This window comes from Schistocerca gregaria, chromosome 4 (genome assembly GCF_023897955.1).
Source record: "Schistocerca gregaria isolate iqSchGreg1 chromosome 4, iqSchGreg1.2, whole genome shotgun sequence".
Classification (NCBI taxonomy): Eukaryota; Metazoa; Arthropoda; class Insecta; order Orthoptera; family Acrididae; genus Schistocerca; species Schistocerca gregaria.
In genome coordinates, this window is record NC_064923.1 from 375295450 (window position 1) to 375316292 (window position 20843).

Consider the following 20843-nt stretch of genomic DNA (forward strand, 5'->3'; position numbering starts at 1 on the left):
CGCGGTGGTCTTATGAGTGGCCGAGGATAATATTTCAAAAACACCCTCGTCAGATCCGACACGAAAAGACCTCACGAGATGTCATAAAGGACATCAATAAAATCATCCCTTCCCTATGGGGTAGGCCAACCATTTGGCGCTACAGCAGCAAAGAACTTCTGCCTTGGAGGGCAGCAGTTCATATACATACAGGTACTTCCGCTATCCTTTCGCACCAGGGTGAGCTTCTAACCCAGAATCCGTGGCCGCCTAGGGGTATTCAGTGGACATAAAGGTCGCAGGCACTGCTCGCTCAGGGCCACTTAGTGCTAGCTCATGCAATCCTATCGAGTGAGGTAAACCTGCCAGAGGGCGCATCAGGGGCGTCGCAACACTCCGACATTCTGATACGAGACGAATAATATGTGTTTTACCTACATCTATGTGAACACTCTGCTATTCACAATAAAGTGCCTGGCAGAGGGTTCAATGAACCACCTTCATTCTCTCTCTCTAACGTTCCACTCTCGAATGGCACGCGGGAAAAATGAGCACTGAAAATTTTCCGTGCGAGCCCTAATTTCTCTTATTTTATCGTGATGATCATTTCTTCCTATGTAGGTGGGTGCCAACAGAGTGTTTTCGCAATCGGAGAAAACTGGTGTTTGAAATTTCATGAGAAGATCCCGTCGCAGTGAAAAACGCCTTTGTTTCAATAATTGCCACTCCAATTCACGTATCATTTCTGTGACACTATATCCATTATTTCGCGATAATGCAAAACGAGCTGCCATTCTTTGTACTTTTTCGATGTAATCCGTCAGTCCCACACCGCACAGCAGTGCTCCAGAATAGGGCGGACAAGCGTAGTGTAAGCAGTCTCTTTGGTAGACCTGTTGCGCCTTCTAAGTGTTCTGCCAATGAATCGCAGTCTTTGGTTTGCTCTACCCACAATACTATCTATATGATCGTCCAATTTAGGTTACTTGTAATTGTAATTCATAAGTATTTAGTTGAATTTACAGCCCTCAAATTTGTGTGACTTACCGCGTTATCGAAATTTAGATGATTTCTTTTAGTACTCATGTGAATAACTTCGCACTTTTCTTTATTCAGGGTCAATTTGCACTTTTTGCACCATACAGATATCTTATCTAAATCATTTTGCAAGTGGTTTTGATCATCTGATGACTTTGCAAGACGGTAAATGACAGCATCATCTGTAAACAATCTAAGACGGCTACTCAGATTGTCTCCTATGTAGTTAATATAGATCAGGAACAATAGAGGGCCTATAACACTTCCTTGGGGAACACCGGATATTACTTCTGCTTTAATCGATGTCTTTGCGTCTATTACTACGAACTGTGACCCTTCTGACAGGAAATCACGAATCCAGTCGCACAACTGAGGCGATACTCCGTAGGCACGCAGTTTGATTAGAAGACGCTTGTGAGGAACGGTGTCGAAAGCCTTCTGGAAATCTAAAAATATGGAATAAGTTTGACATCCCCTGTCGATAGCACTTATTACTTCATGACTATAAAGAGCTAGTTGTGTTTCACAAAAACGATATTTTCTGAATCCGTGCTTACTATATGTCAATAAATCATTTTCTTCGAGGTACTTAATGTTCGAATAGAGTATATGTTCTAAAACCCTACTGCCAATCGACATTAGTGATATAGGCCTGTAATTCAGCAGATTACTCCTACTTCCCTTTTTGGGTATTTGTGTGACTAGAGCAATATTCCAGTCTTTAGGTACGTATCTTTCTGTGAGCGAGTGTTTGTAAGTAATTGCTAAATATAGAGCTATTTTATCAGCATACTTGAGAGGAACCTGACTGGTGTACAATCCGGACCGGAGGCCTTGCCTTTATTGAGTGATTTAAGCTGCTTTGTTACACCGAGGGTATCTACTTCTATGTGTCTCATCAAATGCATCGGAGTTTCCTGCACCTCGTCCACAACCCGTGACTCGGCCATCTTTACATCTCAGCGGCCCCACGCACCCTGGATCGTTACTCATTGAATCCCAGGTTACTGCCTCCAACAGCGTAATACTAGTAGTGCCCTCATCGGCTTGTATGCGAGGCGCGATGCATGCCTGCATGACGGAGAAACCGTGCTCGACCACTGACACGGTGTAACACCATACGCGATTCAGCCTAACAAATGACACACTTCCATTGATCCACATTCGAATTTCGTTGATCTCGTACTCAGTATAATTGGAACTGAAAAAATGGGAAACCCTATAGTCCGATACTCGCGAGCCCCAAGTTCAGTAATGTGCACCGAACAGTGCGCTCCGAAAAACTTGTGCCTCCACCGACTTTATACATCATCACTAGTTCTGCCGCAGATAGCCGCCTGCCCTGTTGTAATGATTGGTCAAACCGTCGACGTGAAAATTCTGTGATGAGGGTTGGCCGTCCAAGAGCATGTCTTATTGTTTCACCACACTTCAGCCGCTTTCCAGAGATGTTCACACAGATGTTCCACAGATGCTCACAACAGCAACAGGCGAACAGTCGACCAGTTCGCGATTTCCGAGTTCCTCGTTCTCAAGAGCCGGGCCACAGCACTCTACCCTTCGCCAAGTCAAGTATTTCAGCTGATTTCCCTATTTGCAGCACCTGTCGTTCCTGCTCAGCTAATTATAAACTTTCTCTAACATGTAACGTAGCAGCAGTGTCACCAATTGGCGTTCAGTCTTGCGACGAGATGTAGTCATATTGTTTTAGGTCATCACTGTTCTAGTATTATCGGTATTCCAACTTTTCTTGTGTGAGAATGGTAGAAAGGACTCTTTTGTTTGCAGTGATCTTTCTATCTTTAAACTGAAGATGATTCACAGTCGAAACTATCTGCTATGATAGAAGAACCAGAGAGATAGTGAAAGTGTAAAAGCAGGTCCACGGTGGTTAATGTGATAAGCTTACAACATACAGGAACAAAATCCAGATGCAATATAATTGTATAAGCAGGCGATAGTTTCTAGAAGCATGCCCAGATGATCATTTAAGATGGGATGTTGTTATTGCGGTCTTCAGTTCAAAGACTGGTATGATGCTGCTCTCCACGGTACTCCATCCTGTGCAAGCCTCTTCATCTCCGAGTAACTGCTGCGACCTATATCCTCCTGAATCTGCTTACTGTATTCACCTCCTTGCCTCCCTCTACAGTTTTTACCCCCACGTTTCCGTCCAGCACTAAACTGGTGATCCTTTGATGCCCCAGAAAGTGTCCTACCAACCGATTCCTTCTTCTAGTCAGGTTGTGCCCCAAATTTCTCTTCTCCCCAATTCTGTTCAATACCTTCTCACTAGTTACGTGCTCCACACATCTAACCTTGAGTTTTCTTCTGTAGCACCACATATTAAAGGCTATTATTTCCTTCTTGTCTAAACAGTTTATTGTCCATGTTTCATTTCTATATACGGTTACACTTCATATAAATACTTTCATAAAGGACTTCCTAATAGTTAAATCTATATTCTATGTTAACAAATTTTTCTTCTTCTCGAACGCTTTTCTTGCCATTATCAGTCTACATTTTATAACCTCCCTACTTCGACTGTCATCAGTTATTTTGCTTCCCAAATAGCAAAACTCATCTACTATTATAAGTGTCCCGTTTCATAATCTAGTTTACGCAGCATCACCTGATTTAATTCGACTACATTCCATTATTCTCGTTTTGCTTTTGTCGATCTTCGTCATATATCCTATTCTAAAGATACTGTACATTTCGTTCAACTGCGCTTCCAAGTCATTTGCTGGGTTAAACATATTGAATTAGTCAAAGTTGCGATGATATTTTTACATCCTAAAAAACTTTGTGACTGTGATGATTTTTTTTTGTTTTACTATGATAAAAAACGATCAAATGGGGAACACGAAGGAAATTTTGTAAACTGTAGTACTCTTCGTGGGCGCACGGGATGTTTCAAAGTCATATCGAAAAATGTTTGTGGGTGATAGATCACGTCAAGATGAATTAATTTTGTCAGAGACAAAACGTTCCCTGATGCTTCCCAGGAAACCTAGGCTTCCTTCAGTATTAGCCTGGCCTGGTACCATGAGATTTCACATAACTAGCAAGGTCTACCAGGTATACCGCATACTGCCTACTCCAGTAAACTGACAGAATGATTTTTAGCCGTAATATAATAAGAATGATAGTCTGTAAGCGGAGAAAGTTGAGCAGCGAGCTAGATTCTTCAATTGTGCTCGGCCTACCGCCTTTCTCGCAGAGCAGATGTCTCGATGGTAGACAACACACTTTTCATACAATCACGGCAGTGTGCCTACGCTCTGCCGCCTTTCTGGGGCATAGCTATTCTTAAAAGAAGCCTAGCGTCTTCCAAAAGCAACGGCAAATGTTTTATCTGTAACAAAAGTAGTGCCCCAAGACGTGATCTATCACACCTAGACGTTTCTCACGAAGACTTTGAAACACTCAGTACATAAATGTGTGTAACCAATCGCACTCGTGAGCGTATGTGTGTGTGTTTTTTTATATGACTTGAAATAGCACAGGAATTACTACCATCAAACAGTGACGTTCACAGTTGTGGAGCTACAAGTAGCGTAGTTCTTTAATGCAGTTCGAGCAGAATAAATCTCTGAAAGTTGTTTGAAAGAATGGGTACAAAAGACGCTAATATCACGTAAAGACCATTTATGTTGCGTCTAGTTCGATTCTTTCACTGTAGTTCAGCGTCCAGCTACGTGCATTCTCTGCTCTGGAAGCGATTACATGAAACCAAAGATGAGAATTTAAGTTCTGCATTGAATTTACTCCCATTTAGAACACATGTACTTGTTTCCACACGCTCTCGCTTCCATTCCGCGTACAACATAGAACACATATTTTACTAGTGATTTGTTATATGACAATAAAAACTATAGAAGGATGAATAAATGTTTAGTACCGTATTATATTCTACTGTGGGGAAAATAGTATACCGAAGCGTTTGAGACGTTGTGGTGCAGAAAATTGAACATTAAGTGGATTCATAAGAAATGAGGAGGCTCTATGCAGAGGTTACTGCTAGGAAAAACTGGAGAGACTTTTTTCAAAGAAAATGACTCGTTGGGAAAGAAATATATGGAAAACATTAAACACTGACTATAAGAAATGACAGAATTATAAAACAAATGTTAAAGAGATCGAACAGTAGATTCAGTGGTGTACAAGGACGCTGAAGAGAACAAAACCCTTGTACAATCACACTTTGAATTCGTCTTCCATAGGTCGGAGGAAAGTAATGTCACATCACCTCTTCTAATCTGTTAGCATGTCGAGATTTTAATTGAGACTCTTACTGTTTATGTTGTAAGACGCTATTTACACAAATCAAAAAATTTTTGCATCATCTAAAAACTCCTGACACAGACACAGTCAATTTGAGTGTTGAGAGATGTCATTAAACCCGCCCAAAGATGTAGACAACCATGCATGAGCAGCGCCTACTAGAAGAAGGGGGTCCGAAAGCCGATCAGTTCCAGTCATTCCACCAGGAGAGAGGTACACGGGTCATGTTGTCTATAGTTCAACCAAGCCAAGACGGTCAATACCGCGGTTCGATCATGTCCGCATTGTTACTGTGTGCGAGGAAGGGTCCTCAACAAGGCAAGTGAACCAAAGCGATGTTTTTCGGACATGGAGGAGATACAGAGAGACAGGAACTGTTGATGACGTGCCTGGCTCAGGTCGCCCAAGGGCTATAAGGCATTGGATGCATTGGATGACCGCTACCTACGGATTATGGCTCGGAGGAACTCTAACAACAACGCCACCATGATTAAGAATGCTGTTCGAGGAGACACAGGACTCGTGTTACGAATCAAAGTATGCGCAATAGGCTGCATGATGCGCAACTTCACTCCCGACGTCCATGGCGAAGTCCATCAATGCAACCACGACACCACGCAGCGCGGTACAGATGGGCCCAACAAAATGCCGAACGGACCGCTCAGGATTGGCATGACATTCTCTTCACCAATGAGTGTCGCATATGCCTTCAACCAGACAATCGTCAGAGACGTGTTTGGAGGCAACCCGGTAAGGCTGAACGCCTTAGACACACTGACCAGCGCTGCTGTTTTAGGGTCGCATTATGTGGGGTCGACGTACGCCGCTGGTGATCATGGAAGGCGGGATGAAGGCTCCGACGGATAGAGCAACCATATCGGCAGCATATTGGCGATGCATTCGTCTTCGTGGACGACAATTCACGTCCCCATCGTGCACATCTTGTGAATGACTTCCTTCAGGATAACGACATCGCTCGACTAGACTGGCCCGCATGTTGTCCAGATATAAACCCTATAGAACGCACCTGTGATAGATTGAAAAGGGCTATTCATGGACGACGTGGCCCACCGACCACTCTGAAGGATCAACGCCGAATCGGCGTTGAGGAGTGGGAGAATCTAGACCAACAGTGCCTTGATGAACTTGTGGATAATATGACACGACGAATACATGCATGGATCAGTGCAAGAGGACGTGCTACAGGGTATTAGAGGTAACGGTGTGTACAGCAATTTGGACCACCACCTCTGAAGGTCTCGCTGTATGGTGGTACAACATGCAGTGTGTGGTTTCCATGAGCAATAAAAAGGGCTGAAATAATTTTTATGATGATCTCTATTCCAATTTTCTGTACAGGTTCCGAAACTCTCGGAACCGAGGTGATGCTGAACTTTTCGTGATGTGTGTTGTAGTGTACGAGTACGCACAACATAAACTGAGTAACAGGTGTGAGTGAGTCAGCACCAGAAGCGGTGTACTTACGTTCTTATTGTGTCGCTTGATCTGGCGGCTACCCTTCCACCAGGTTATGATGGCCTCAGGTCGCGACCCTGAAGACTTGCATTCGACCTCGTACCTACGGTCTGCAGACACAGCTTTCTCCCTCGTCAGTATGTTCACTGAAACTGGTTTAACTGAAACAGACAATGAAAAGATTCCTATGTTACCATGGTACAAACATTAACTATGAGTACACGCTCAGAATGAATCTGTATATGTCTGGAATAACGCCGTCGGAAGTTGCGAGACACGTGGCTCTATTAGTAAGTATCCTTTGGTACACTATACAACTTTTTGTGATATTCTAATTCGCTATACTGTTTTGAATGCCGTCTTCCGTAAATATCTGGGGTGACAAAAGGGGGAAGATTTTAATGGGCGTCTGAACAATTGACCTAAAAAAATGTTAGAGGTGCAATATAATTTAGTGACTGTCATACTTTTGATTGAGAATGATATTCCGGATACTGATTACCCTTAATCTTTGAAAATTGAATTTACTTGCATGGCTGTTTTGTCAAAAAGAAGCTTAATCTTTTTCTCTATTTTAGCTGGTATGTCATTCTTCTGGTAAAATGTTATTATAAGCTGTACCGCTAAAAAAGTGTGTCTGGTGGTTAACAATAATTTCATACTTTTAAAAATAAAATTGTTAATGGTGAGTTCTCTTCTCAAGTAGCATACTTTTGCATCTTTCGACGGGATATGTATTTTCTCGTTGTACATTATTTGAGATTCAGGTCTTTTTTTTACTATTTAATATTTACTTCGAAATTTTGAAGTACGGGGAACTAATGACAAATAATAAATTCTATGATGAAGGATAGAAATAGAATAGTGCATTCGCAAGCGAAATGATACAAGGATAGAATTAAGACACATTATATTTATGTAAATGTAACGTCAAGCACTAATGAATAACGCAAACCGAAAGGTCACTTAGAAAATCGATAGAGACGCGTCTACGCCGTAAACGAAAGGATTATTGATCATGGAGTGAGAAAAGGGGATTGTACGAAATCTACTGCTTTATTTTAAGAAAATCCTAAAAAATGTGGAAAAAACTATCTCAAACAACAAGAAACGTATCTTCCACCCAAGGCTTACAGTTATGAATGCTGCTATTAGACAAAAATAAGTACAGTATATTTGAAAAAGAAAACGAATTTCTTGTAATAAGTAACCAATGTACCGCAGACATAGTGTTTGCAACATTGTTTAGGTATCATTTATTGCGACATAACGCTTTAATACTGTTAGAAAGTAAGTGAAAGAATCTAGTTTTTACAGCAACTGTTCGATCATTGATTTCTTCAGCTTCCAAACGCAGAAGGACTAGTCCTGTCACTAATGAATGCATTAAGATTTAGTAAGTACATGTATTGTGGTTGCAAATATAATTACTGTAAAAAAAAGAGAGAATGCTTCATCTCCTTCCAGATTCTAATTAGTTAGTTTGCCAATGGCTGTTTTTTTTTTAGCTTATCACGCTCTACATAGGACGATAAAGCATATGAAAGAACCACAGAGAATTTTTTTGAGTTGGTCAGCCACCACTGACAAAGTCAGTCTTGTGTTTACATGGAATTAAATACTTTTTGTGCTCACGAATTTCTTTCATGGCTCAAGAGAACTGATTCAACTTCGATCCAATAACAAGGAAACTTTGTCTTTGAATGGAGAAGAATTATAAGGAGTCCTTCTACCGTTATTAATACCTCGCCTTCAGCACCCGGCTACGTCCTTTCTCGCTCAGGGCCAGATATTCTTTTCCCTTCTTTTAAATCCAGATACGAGGCGGCATGCGGCTGCTTTAATCAATAGCTGAGAAAAATCGCTTTTGTCTTAAAATTCGGCGCACGTATGTTTCCAAAACACAAAAGACAATATTTCCTTTTCTATTAGACCGTCTGCATTTTATTAACTGCTATCAAATACGGTATAAGAATGTTGTCATTGCGAAAGCAACCTTACACATATCTTGATGTGCCTTTATCCATGTAGTCACTCCTGGTTGTTAGATGTGTTTAAATGGTTAATCTGCTACTCAGATTACTTATTTTTGTTTTTGTTTCTCATAAGACGACAAGATTTTATTTAAAATTTCTGATTAATAAACTCCTAAGTACTTCTAGTTTTGAACAATAAATTAATTGATATGTATAGAGAAGTGTGTAAAATAACGAATGCTGAGGACTATAATAGGAGCGCTCATTTTAAGTGTGCTCCGTGTCAGAAGGGTGACGGTAGTCCAGCACAAGGACAGAGCATAAGCACGGCTCCTGACGTGAGATACAATGAATATGTGGTGAATTCACCTGCCACCGAGATAAGACACATACGTAAGCACGCACGGCAAAAAAGGGATGTCATGTAGAGAATGCTCACAGGAAAACAACATCCTGTGTAAAAATCTTGAAAATATACATTTGAATAGTTGAAGTATACTTGTCTATATAACAACCCGTAAGTAGTATGCTTTAGCACACTAAATACACCTATGGTAAGCTACCATACACCCACAAGCGGCAAACATCGGGAAGCCCCTGCACATAAGCAACGTTGACTGGACATGCCAGCTGCTATTAAAGCCGACCAACAGACTACAGCAGGGAGACCGACAAGCTCGCACACTGACGTACAAGTAAATCGCCAACATTTCCGTACACTGTGTATCTGATATATGACCTATCGAACACAAAACGATGGTGAACCTAACACTTACAGGTATGCAGACGCTGACCGAGAGTTGGACACCGGCACCCAGCGGCAGCCGCCGAGTAACAGCACCGCACAACGCCTGAGGTATCGACCTGCATGATACCCTCTACTAACTAAGCCTACCCTTGCATGGTTACCCTTAACCAGACGTACCAAAACATCGCAGTACCCACATCTTGCGAGACCCCACTCTAGTGAAAACTAACCCTTAGACAGAAATGGCAGCAGACCATTTGTGCTGGCCATTATGCCGGTGTGGGCATGGAGGGGCTCCACCTCTACAGTAAACAGTTTTAATATCACAAGCAACAAACAATTTTACAACTAGACAAATCAAGGCAGAAAACGCAGTTCGCCTCAGAAGCATGTATTCTGGAATCAGCACAGTGTAGACACATTCATTGCGTTAACAGGTGAAAGTTAATAGAGATTCCTGCATCAAGTAAAAGATCTATGCGCGAAACATACAACTTCCACCATCTTACGAGAGATTTTACCGAGAACCCGATAAAATTCCGGTCCACGACGAGGCCGAAGACTTCTATTCAGTCACTTGCTGGGGCTAATCTGGTGCGACAGCATTAGACAGCAAGAGAAAGTTTTAAATTTCGCGTTTAATATTCGTTCTCACAGGAGGACCGTACAGGCATACCATCGTGTGACCGTCGCACAGACTCTCGTTCGGATGACGTGATAACGGGCATCCCTGACATTGAGAAGCAGCTGAAAGAGTTGGTAACAAATAAGTCACCAGGTCCGGATGTAATCACAATTCGGGTTTACAAAGAATGCACTACGGCTATGGCCGCTTTATCGCGAACCTCTGCCCCGACGTAAGGCCCCAAGCACAAGTCACTCCCGCGTATAGGAAGGGGCAAATGAATGGACCCACATAATAAGAAACCGCTGTTCCTAACATGGATTTGCTGCAGAAATCTTGAGCATGCTCTAAATTACAATAAATTAAGTTTTCTTGAGACAGAAAAGCTTCTGTCCACAAATCAGCACGGATTTACAAAGAATCGCTCGTGGGAAACTCAGCTTGCGTTTTTCTCACACCTGGATGAAAGGCAACAGGCAGATCACATATTCCTAAATTTCCGGAAAGCGTTTTGACAGGCCAGCTGCAGACTGTTGGCAAAGGTCCGAGGACAGATATGTGAGCGGCTCGAAGACTTCTTAAGTAACAAAACCCGACACGTTGTCTTTGACGGAGAGTGTTCATCAGAGACAAGGCTACCGTCAAGAGTGCTCCATAGAAGTTTTAAGGAAACACTTTTGTTCTCTATATACATAAACAATCTGACGTATTGGGTGAGCATCAATGTGTGACTATTTGCTGATGACGCTGTAGTGTAAGAGAGAGTGCCGTAATTGAGTAACTGTACGAGGGCACAAAATAACTAGGACAGAAGTTTTATTAGGTGTGATGAATTTTGGCCTGCTCTAAATGTAGAATAATTTGCAGATGTCTAGGAGAAATAATCTTATAACGTTCGAATACAGGATTAGAGGTGTGCTCCTTGATGGAGTCACGTCGGTTGAATACCTAGGCGTAAAGTTGCACGGCGATATGAAACGGAACGAGCATGTAAATTCGGCAGAAAAGATGGCGAATGGTCGACCTCGCTTTATTGGGATGATTATAGGAATGTGAGATAATCTATGGAAGAGAACGCGCATAGTCCACTAGTGCGACATATTTTTAAGCACTGCTCGAGAGTTCGGGATCCCCGCCAGACCGGATAAAAGGAAGACTTCGAAGCAAGTCAGAGGCGCGCTGCCACATTTGTTACCGGCAGTTCCCAGCATCATTAATTAATGAAACGCTCTGTGATCTCAAACGGGAATCCCTAAGAGTAAGGCAAGGTTGTGTTGAAGACAATGCAAAGAACAGGCATTTGCTGCTGACTGCAAAAAGTTTGCACTGGCGCCAAAGTACATTTCACGAAAGGACCGCAAGGACAAGATAGGATAAATTACGTCCCGAACGGAGGCACATAGACAACTGTTTTTCCGTAGCTCTATTACCGAGTGGAACAAGAAAGAGAATGGCTAGTAGTGGTACAAGATAAAGTGCGTCACGCACCATGTGGAGTATTGCAGACTATGTATATACATAGGTCTTAGCGATTTTATAGTTTTTTGTTTTTTGTTGTTTTATAGTTTTCGATAGTAAATCTAAATTAATTTAAATCAGATATTAACAAAGGCTTTTCCCAGTGAGTATATTCCATGGTCAGAGGGCACTAGGTGTAAGGTCGAGTATAGATGATTCGGAATAACTGTCCTCATTCATTGTAAGTGATAAACATGCTGTATGAGCCCGCTTTACCTAACCGTTTCGAAAGCATTCCAGTGGTAAGACTTGTTCGCACAAGAGATTCGTGAGAAATAGCGAACAAGACCATTCACTTTAATAGCTTGTGTGGAAGTTACGAAGTGATTCCTCCTTTTTTTTTAAAAAAAAAAAGAAAGTAAAAAAAAAGCAGCTCGCGTGAACATGTGAACTTTTGGGCTGGATTAAGCGGAAACACTCTTCAAGATCTTTAATTGAAACAGGTACCATCATTACCATCAGTTCTTGTATACTTCACTTACGAAAGCGCTGAACAGATTATCTTTTGCTGTGCACAGAATCATCCGTATCGTTTAATGAGATTCAGGATAGACTGTTACATTTTTTTTTAAAGAGGAAGACACCGTTTAACACATGCAATGCGGGTGACACCAGTATCTGAAAAAATGCGACATCTCGCTCCTTGATGGAGATTGGTGTGCGGAGGACACATCTCCTCAGAATTATCGAGCAGTAACACCATACCATGAGAAAGAAAAACGGTCGATCAGTAAATAGTTGATACCGATGCTAGTACCTCATTAACAGCTTTAACTTGATAGTATGAAATATTTTCTTCATTAATATCAAATTGGTCTTATATTTACGAACGAACAGAAAGAAAACTTAATATTTAAGAAAATTTTATATCTGCTTCGTTACGAATACTTCTTGCGAAACGTTAGAAATTTATAATATGCCTATGAGAAGAAAACTACCGCCTTGGCACAGTATCAATATAAACAAATTTTTACACAACCATGTTAAAATAAAAATCTAAATTTAAAATTTTTTCTCTTTAAAATGTAACTACTACAAGTCTACTTGAATCAAAAAGTAAGTAATAATATAGTCCTTTTAAAACGTGTTTATCTGGCGTGTAAAACTGCCTTACTCTCGTTTCATCCATAAGTCACTTGAAACAGGTAGTGACTGTGTCAGTATATTTCAACAATGTATTTTTCAAACATATCTTACTTTCTCATCGTCGCCTATCCCTCAATGTCCCCACCCTCTCTCTCTATCTCCCTCCCTCTCTCTCTCTCTCTCTCTTGTTGAAACGCCACAATCTGTTTTGTAACGCACACACAGATTGTTAGGACGGGGCGAAAGCGTCTTCGAAAGAAAACCATTCTGGTCGATAAATAGTAACTGGCCAACGACCTTGCCGCAATGGTAATACCGGTTCCCGTCAGATCACCGAAGTTAAGCGCTTTTGGGCTGGGCTATAGCTTGCATAGGTGACCATCCGCTCTGTCTAGCGCTGTTGGCAAGGTGGATACACTCAGCCCTTGTGAGGCAAAATGAGGAGCTACTTGATTGAGAAGTAGCGGCTCCGGTCTCGTAAACTGACATGCGGTCGGGAAGCGTTGTGCTGACCACATTCCCCTCCATATCCGCATTCAGTGACGCCTCTAGGCTGAGGATGACACGGCGGCCGGTCGGTACTCTTAGGCCTTCCTGACCTGTCCGGACGGAGTTAAGTTTTTCATTTTATAGATAGTGATTTGGCATATTTGGCATTATGCTCCTGTAACTTTAATTCACAAGTCACGATGTGTGGGGAAGTGTGACTAATGCGTGCGTTGGCTACAACACTAGGAAAGTAAGGAGATATACAGTTGTAAATGGTGATGAGATGAATGCAAGCGTTCAATACAACGCTAGAAAAAGATGAGAAATACATTTCAAAATGTAGAACAGAAGAGAGGAGCCTGCAATTGAATCATTAATACAGGCTCTGATTTCCTTTGAAAGCCCTCCTTAGAACACAGAACAACGTTTAGCCAGCATCAACTTCCTGGGAGCTGTAGGGTAAACTAAACGTGAAACACTATCCACCGTTCAACTCATCTTGCAAGTGTTTTGCCGTATCTGAGAGAAATACTGTGTCACTACGTCATCTGCAAACCTCAAAGCTTTAACTTCATCTCCTAGAACTTTCCTTCTTCTTCTTCTTCTTCTTCTTCTTCTTCTACTTGTTCCATTTCAAGAAGCGGCTGTTGACCCGTTCCGAAACCAAAGGAATTTAACAAAAGTGTTATCTCCAACTCTTCATCGGTCTTTCTATAACCCGTCTCACAATTTGGTTAAAGTGTAATCCTTGCCGTGGAACGCGTTTAGGTGGGCACCTTTTGATGCCATCCAGTTCCTTACTGTTTAACCAAGAAGTGACCTCAAAAACCTCATCTGAGCTGCTTCAGTTCTTTGTTCTTTTCTTTCTCTTAGCTCTCTACGCTCACAGTTCTGCCAATATTCCTCCTTATACAACCATTTATAGCTTTATGTTTCTTAATGTATTGAACCACATCTGCATTAGTTTTGTTTATTGATCTCTGTCCCGAGATATGTAAACGAATTTATCTGTTCTGTATCTTATTGTTTACCTCTGTTTTTGCTCTTCTTACGTGTTTCCCTTCCATTGCCTTTATTTTTGTCTTATTGGCAGGTATAACCATTCGAAGAATTTGTAAAACTTTGCTCAGCTGAAACTACAGTGTACATCTACATATGTTGAATTCCGTTAAATAACTGTACGATAACACAATAATAAATATAAATCAGGAGTTACTGACTGTAAACCAAAGACTGAAACAAGGGTGTCGTATCTCACCTATGCTTTATCATATGTAAAGTGTGTTAGAGAAAGGAACGCCCAAACTTTAAGGAAACATTCCTCACACACAAAGAAAGAAAATATGTTATGTGTACATGTGTCCGGAAACGCTTACTTTCCATGTTAGAGCTCATTTTATTACTTCTCTTAAAATCACATTAATCATTGAGTGGAAACACACCGCAACATAACGTGCCAGTGTGACATGAAACACTTTGTTACAGGAAATGTTCAAAATGTCCTCCGTTAGCGAGGATACATGTATCCACCCTCCGTCGCATGGAATCCCTGATACGCTGATGCAGCCCTGTAGAATGGCGTATTGTATCATAACCGTCCACAATACGAGCACGAAGATCCTCTACATTTGGTACAGGGGTTGTGTAGACAAGAGCTTTCAAATGCCCCCATCAATGAAAGTCAAGAGGGTTGAGGTCAGGAGAGCATGGAGACCATGGAATTGGTCCACCTCTACCGATCCATCGGTCACCGAATCTGCTGCTGAGAAGCGTACGAACACTTCGACTGAAACGTGCAGAAGCTCCACCGTGCATGAACCACATGTTTTGTCGTACTTGGAAAGGCACATGTTCTAGCAGAAAAGGTACAGTATCCCGTATGAAATCATGATAACGTGCTCCATTGAGCGTAGGTGGAAGAACATGGGGCCCAATCAAGACATCACCAACAATGCCTGCCGAAACGTTCACAGAAAATCTGTGTTGATGACGTGATTGCACAATTGCTTGCGGATTCTCGGTAGCCCGCACATGTTGATTGTGAAAATTTACAATTTGATCACGTAAAGAGAACATTTGCACTGAAATGAGGATTGACACATTATTGGAGGAACCATTCGCAGAAGTGTACCCGTGGAGGCCAATCACCAGCTGATAGTGCCTGCACATGCTGTACATGGTATGGAAACAACTGGTTCTCCCGTAGCACTCTCCACATAGAGTAACGTGGTCAACGTTACCTTGTACAGCAGCAACTTTTCTGACGCTGACATTAGGGTTATCGTCAACGGCACGAAGAACTGCCTCGTCCACTGCAGGAGTCCTCGTCGTTCTAGATCTTCCCCAGTCGCGAGTCACAGGCTGGAATGTTCCACGCTCCCTAAGACGCCGATCAATAGCTTCGAACGTCTTCCTGTCGGGACACCTTCGTTCTGGAAATCTGTCTCGATACGTGCTAATCCATACATCAAATGGGCATCTGCCAACTCCGCATTTGAAAACATTGCACTGACTACAAAACCACGTTCGTGATGAACACTAATCTGTTGATGCTACGTACTGATGAGCTTGATGCTAGTACTGTAGAGCAATGAGTCGCATGTCAACACAAGTACCAAAGTCAACATTACATTCCTTCAATTGGGCCAACTGGCGGTGAATCAAGGAAGTACAGTACATACTCTAACATGAGCTCTAACATGGAAATTAAGCGTTTCCGGACACATGTCCACATAACATATTTTCTTTATTTGTGTGTGGGGAATGTTTCCAGATAGTTTGGCCGTTTTTGTAACACCATGTATATACCGAGGGGTCCAAAAAATGTAATCAGGGAACTTGTTTTTAACGTTTTTGAAAGAAGTATATTGTTGTATGTGGCACCAGAATAGGATAAGAATATTAATACATTAAAATGAAACTGGTATACTACAAACGACGAATGTCTCTGACAGGCTCGATAATACGGATCGCTGACCGTGCGCGATCGCATAGCCAAAGATCTGTACTGTTAGTGTTGGAGTAAGAGAGCGCTGGGTGCACAGTCGTAGGTAGCTGTCTAACGATGGAACAGGCAGTTTCTGTGGTGTGCTGTGTGAGGCCATCGAGTGTTAGATTAACGTAGGTAAGTCAATATTGTTGAACATGAGAGGTAAAATCGTCAGGCAAATAAGGTAAAAAATTGTGAATTTTGTTTTTGCCAGTGCGTTAGTATAGATGAGTTGGCTGATAGTTTGTAATTGTTGAGTAGCCCCAGAATGTACGTAAAATGTTTAGAGAAAAAAGATTAGTTAAAGATTTCATTTTTGTAGTGCATTTAAGATCTGTTAACAGAGCCATGTGTAATTTGATGGTTTGTATTTATGTTGGATTAATGAAGTTAGATAATACTTGCTGGTTGAATCGCATTGCTTTTGAATCAATTGTGAGTAATATATCTTCAATTGTCAGATGTTTCTGGGAAGCCAAAATTAACTTGCAATCTGATTTTGCTAAAAAAAGCTGAGTGTTAGTAATTCACTAGAATCAGTACCGCATCGCAGCCCAGGTCAAATATTTTTCAAAGAAGTGGGATTTTCTTAAAAGATCTCAATTATCATCCAAATGAATTTCATGTGCATTTCAAGTATTATGGCCAACATTGCACACTGCTGAGACTGTAGTTTGCGTTTACATTTTCTTATGAGAGACCAGAATATAACGCGTCCACCGTTGCTCCTTTAGAGGTAAGACAATTTAACATATTTGTTATGTGAACAGGACCTTAGGGTTCAGCGCTTAAGGGGCTGAATATATTCTGCAGTGACCGTATTACTTTATTGGCATTGGGAGTTGCATTGCCCAATCGATTCATAAAGACTTGCCAACAATAAGACAAAGTAGCAACACCTCTTGCACTTACAACACGCAGCACGATGAATCGAGTTCCGTATCCATTCCACAGTTAAGACTTCATTCAACGTTCTCGTAAAGTTTATTATTTCATTTTTATAAAGAACGTTACAATTTCTAACAGCAGATTCCGAAACTGTTTTGAAATTTTCGGTACAACGTAACCCAAAAACTTAAGCCTCAGCAGCGGATGTTCTTTTCGTAACAAATGTCATATATATATTTTCAAGTTCAGGATCTTTTAAATATTTTTGTGGTGGTCGTAAGGTACCCCTCCTGTCTGTGTACACATTACGGAAGATGCGTTGTAATTGCTGCGGTTGTGTTGAAAGATACTTTTAGGTTCAGGACCTATTTAACAACAATGAAAAACATTTATATACCTCAAAACCTTTTTTGTAGCACGCTTGACGTACTAGCTCCCCTTCCCGGTAGCACGCATTGTGCAAAATGTGTAGCTATTGCTAGGTTTAAAATGGATACACCCCTACAATTTGAGCATTCTCTTTTATCTCGTTTCTTGTCTACACTCATAATTCTGGCTACTTTCCCTTCTTCAAGAATTTTTCCCAAGCACCAAATACCATTCCGAAACTGTACAAACGACTTTTTCAGTTTAATTCTTGTGTACTTTATTTATTTTCCTAATGTCAATTTAGTTCATTTCTGCTTCCTGTATGTATAGCTTCATGACATCCCTTTCTTACGGTTACTTCATCACACCTCTTCCAGGTGCAATTGCTATAACTGCAGATAGGGGATTCTGTACAAACTGCAGATAACGTCTCCTTTCATTCAGAAATCCAAAGAGTGTATTCCAGTCTACACCGTGAAAGGCTGTTTCTAAATCTAGATTCTAAGAACTTTGGGGCAGAGAAAGACGATATGATAAACATCAGAAATAGGAAGGGTTGGTGGGAGTTGGGAAACTACAACACATTAAACGACTTCCTCTTCTCAGCTTTTGTAGTGATAAATAAAGCGTTACGCCCGCAGCTGCTGAAGGTAATGGAAAATATATGCTCCCAGTACTCATTGCGGTGCATCCAGTCCCACAAGGAAGCGACGAACCTGGCGAGCGATACAACAGAAGGACAACCCTCCCCAACATCTCCCCAATTTGCAGCGCTTCCGCGATCCACGCAGAACTGCAAGCCCTTATTAGCACGCTAACCAGCGGGGTAATTTAGAGTGACAAATGCTCGCGACACTTGCATCCGGTCTCACAATGTGTTATGGCCCGCGCGGGCAGTTGCTCTTCTCTGTCTCTATATCTTTCTCTAGAGTTGTGTTTGAGAGAGAGAGAGAGAGAGAGAGAGAGAGGGGGGGGAGAGAGAAAGGGAGGGTGGGAGTGAGAGACGCATTCGGAGAGAGCAGCAGACAGATGTGGCAAACACTGAAAGGTACATGCGCAGACGGTGCAGGAGCAGAGAACACAGCGGCGGAGAGCAAAGTTCTGCTTCTCACGACGGCGGCTTCGGTTAAGACACGCAATATCCGGAGTTACACATTACTTAGCTCGCCTCGTTATTTGCCTTCGCGATTTAGTACAGCGAGCATACAACTCGCCAGACACGGAGCGGTGTAGCCCGAGGCGTTCCACTTTGTGGCGAGCCAGTAAGACTTCCATCCTGCAGTTCGTTCCTCCCCTTTAGCGTCTTACCATCTCAGAAGAGAGAACATCCTTTCTACAAATGAAGCTCATTAAGGGAAATCTTTAAAAAGTACCACTCGTTTTTATTTCCTCTGCGTTCGAACGTCAAGTCCTACAATAAACACTCGTCACAAGCGTAAGCTACAGAACCAGTGCTTTCTCTATTGACCTGTTGTTGATGCCACATATTTACCAGAATAAACACGAGGAACTGTTTGGGTGGCGACGTATTTCTCTCACTTTGTGTCATGAGAGAATGATGTTTAAGTGAAACTGCGCTGGCAATGCAGCAAACAATTTCATGTGCAGCGATATAAATTGCCACATCACTACTGCACTAACGTTGCAGTGAGTTTCTAGTAAGTACATTGTAATCACTGAAACGCATGTGAAAGCTGAATGCTGTCATAGGCTGGATGATCACCAGTTTCTGACAAGTCTGAAGCGACCCTCTACGAATTCCTTGTCAGGTCAACCTCTTTATTTCATAGTAATACTTGCACCTTACATCCTCTATTAATTGCTGTGTGTATTCCACTGTTTGTCTTTTCCTCTAGCTCTAACAACATGGACGTTAATCACTGATGCCTTATCACATGTCTTATCATCCTGCCCTTCTTCTTGTCGCTGTTTTCTATGTATACCTTTCCTCACCGATTCAGCTGAGAACCTCATCTTTCCTTACTTTATCAGTCCACCTAATTTTCAACATTGTTCTATAGCATCATATCTCAAATGTTTCGATTTTCTCCTATTCCGGTTTTCCCACTGTCCATGATTCACAACTACAAATTGCTGCATTCCAAACGTACACCGATTCAGGTGGTACAGTGATTAGACACTGGATTCGCATTCGGGAGGAAAACGGTTCAATCCCGCGTCTGGTCATCTTGATTTAGGTTTTCCGTGATTTCCCTACATAGCTTCAGGAAAATGCCGGGATGGTTCCTTTGAAAGGGCACGGCGGATTTCCTTCCCCGTCCTTCCCTAATCCGACGAGACCGATGACCACGCTGTCTGGTCTCCTTCCCCAAACAACCCCAATCCAAACATACATTCTCAGAAATTTCTTCCTCTAATTAAGGCCTATGTTTCATACTAGCAGATTTCTCTTGGCGAAGAATGCCCTCTTCGACTGTGTTATTCTGCTCTTTGCGTACCCTTTTTTTGTCCGTCATGGATTATTTTGTTTCCAAGGTAGTAGAATTCCTCAATTTCATGTACATTGTGACCAGCAATTTTGATGATAAATTTCTGCAAATTTTAATTACTTCAGTCTTTTTCCGGCTTACTCTCAGTCCATATTCTGTACTTTTTAAATAAATAATAATGAGCATATGGCACTGGTGGTCGGGAGACCCCTCGTAGGGCGGTTCGGCCGCCGCTCCACCAGTCCTTTAACGCCACTACGGCGACTTGCGAGTGAACGAGGATGAAATGAGGATGAAAGACACACGGCACCCAGTCATCTCGAGCAGAGAAAATCCCTGATCCCGAGGGAATAGAACCCGGGACCCCATGCGCGGGAAGCGAGAACGCTACCGCAAGAACACAAGCCGCGGACTACTTTTTAAAGCGTTCGTTCGATTCAATAAATCCTATAATTCTTCTTCACTTTCACAGCTGAAAGCAATTTAATCAGCGGATATGAAAATTGATGTCAGATCACTCTGAACTTAAATCACGTTTTTGAAGCTGAGCTTTGTTTTCATCATTCTTTCTTCGCGTATAGATTCAACAGTAGGGATGAAAGACTACATAACTGTCTCAGACACTTTTCAGTTGGAGCGCTTCGTTCTTGGTCTTCCAGCCTTACCCTTCCGATTCTTGTGCATATTTATATCATCCGTCTTTCCCTGAACGTTGTTCCTATTTTCCTCAGAATTTAGAACCTGTCGCCCCATTTCACAATGTCTAACGCTTTTTCTAGATGGACAAATCTTGCTCCTTTTCTTCAGTCTTGTCAACGCTATGAAACGCAAAGTCAGAACTGTCTATCTGGCGCCTTTACTTTTCCTAAGGATACACTAATCGTCATGTAACAGAACCAAAATTTTGTTTTGCATTATTATTTAT

At 41.8% G+C, this 20843-nt stretch overlaps 1 protein-coding gene across 2 annotated transcripts in view; it reads right to left on the bottom strand.

The window, feature by feature from the left end:
• Positions 1-20843, bottom strand: part of LOC126266694 (neural cell adhesion molecule 2) — a 571136-nt gene that overhangs the window by 275997 nt on the left and 274296 nt on the right. For both annotated transcript variants that reach the window (XM_049971131.1, XM_049971132.1), the window contains exon 5: positions 6790-6941. In XM_049971131.1, coding sequence (XP_049827088.1) covers positions 6790-6941 — 152 coding nt within the window. The remainder of the gene's footprint in view (positions 1-6789; positions 6942-20843) is intronic.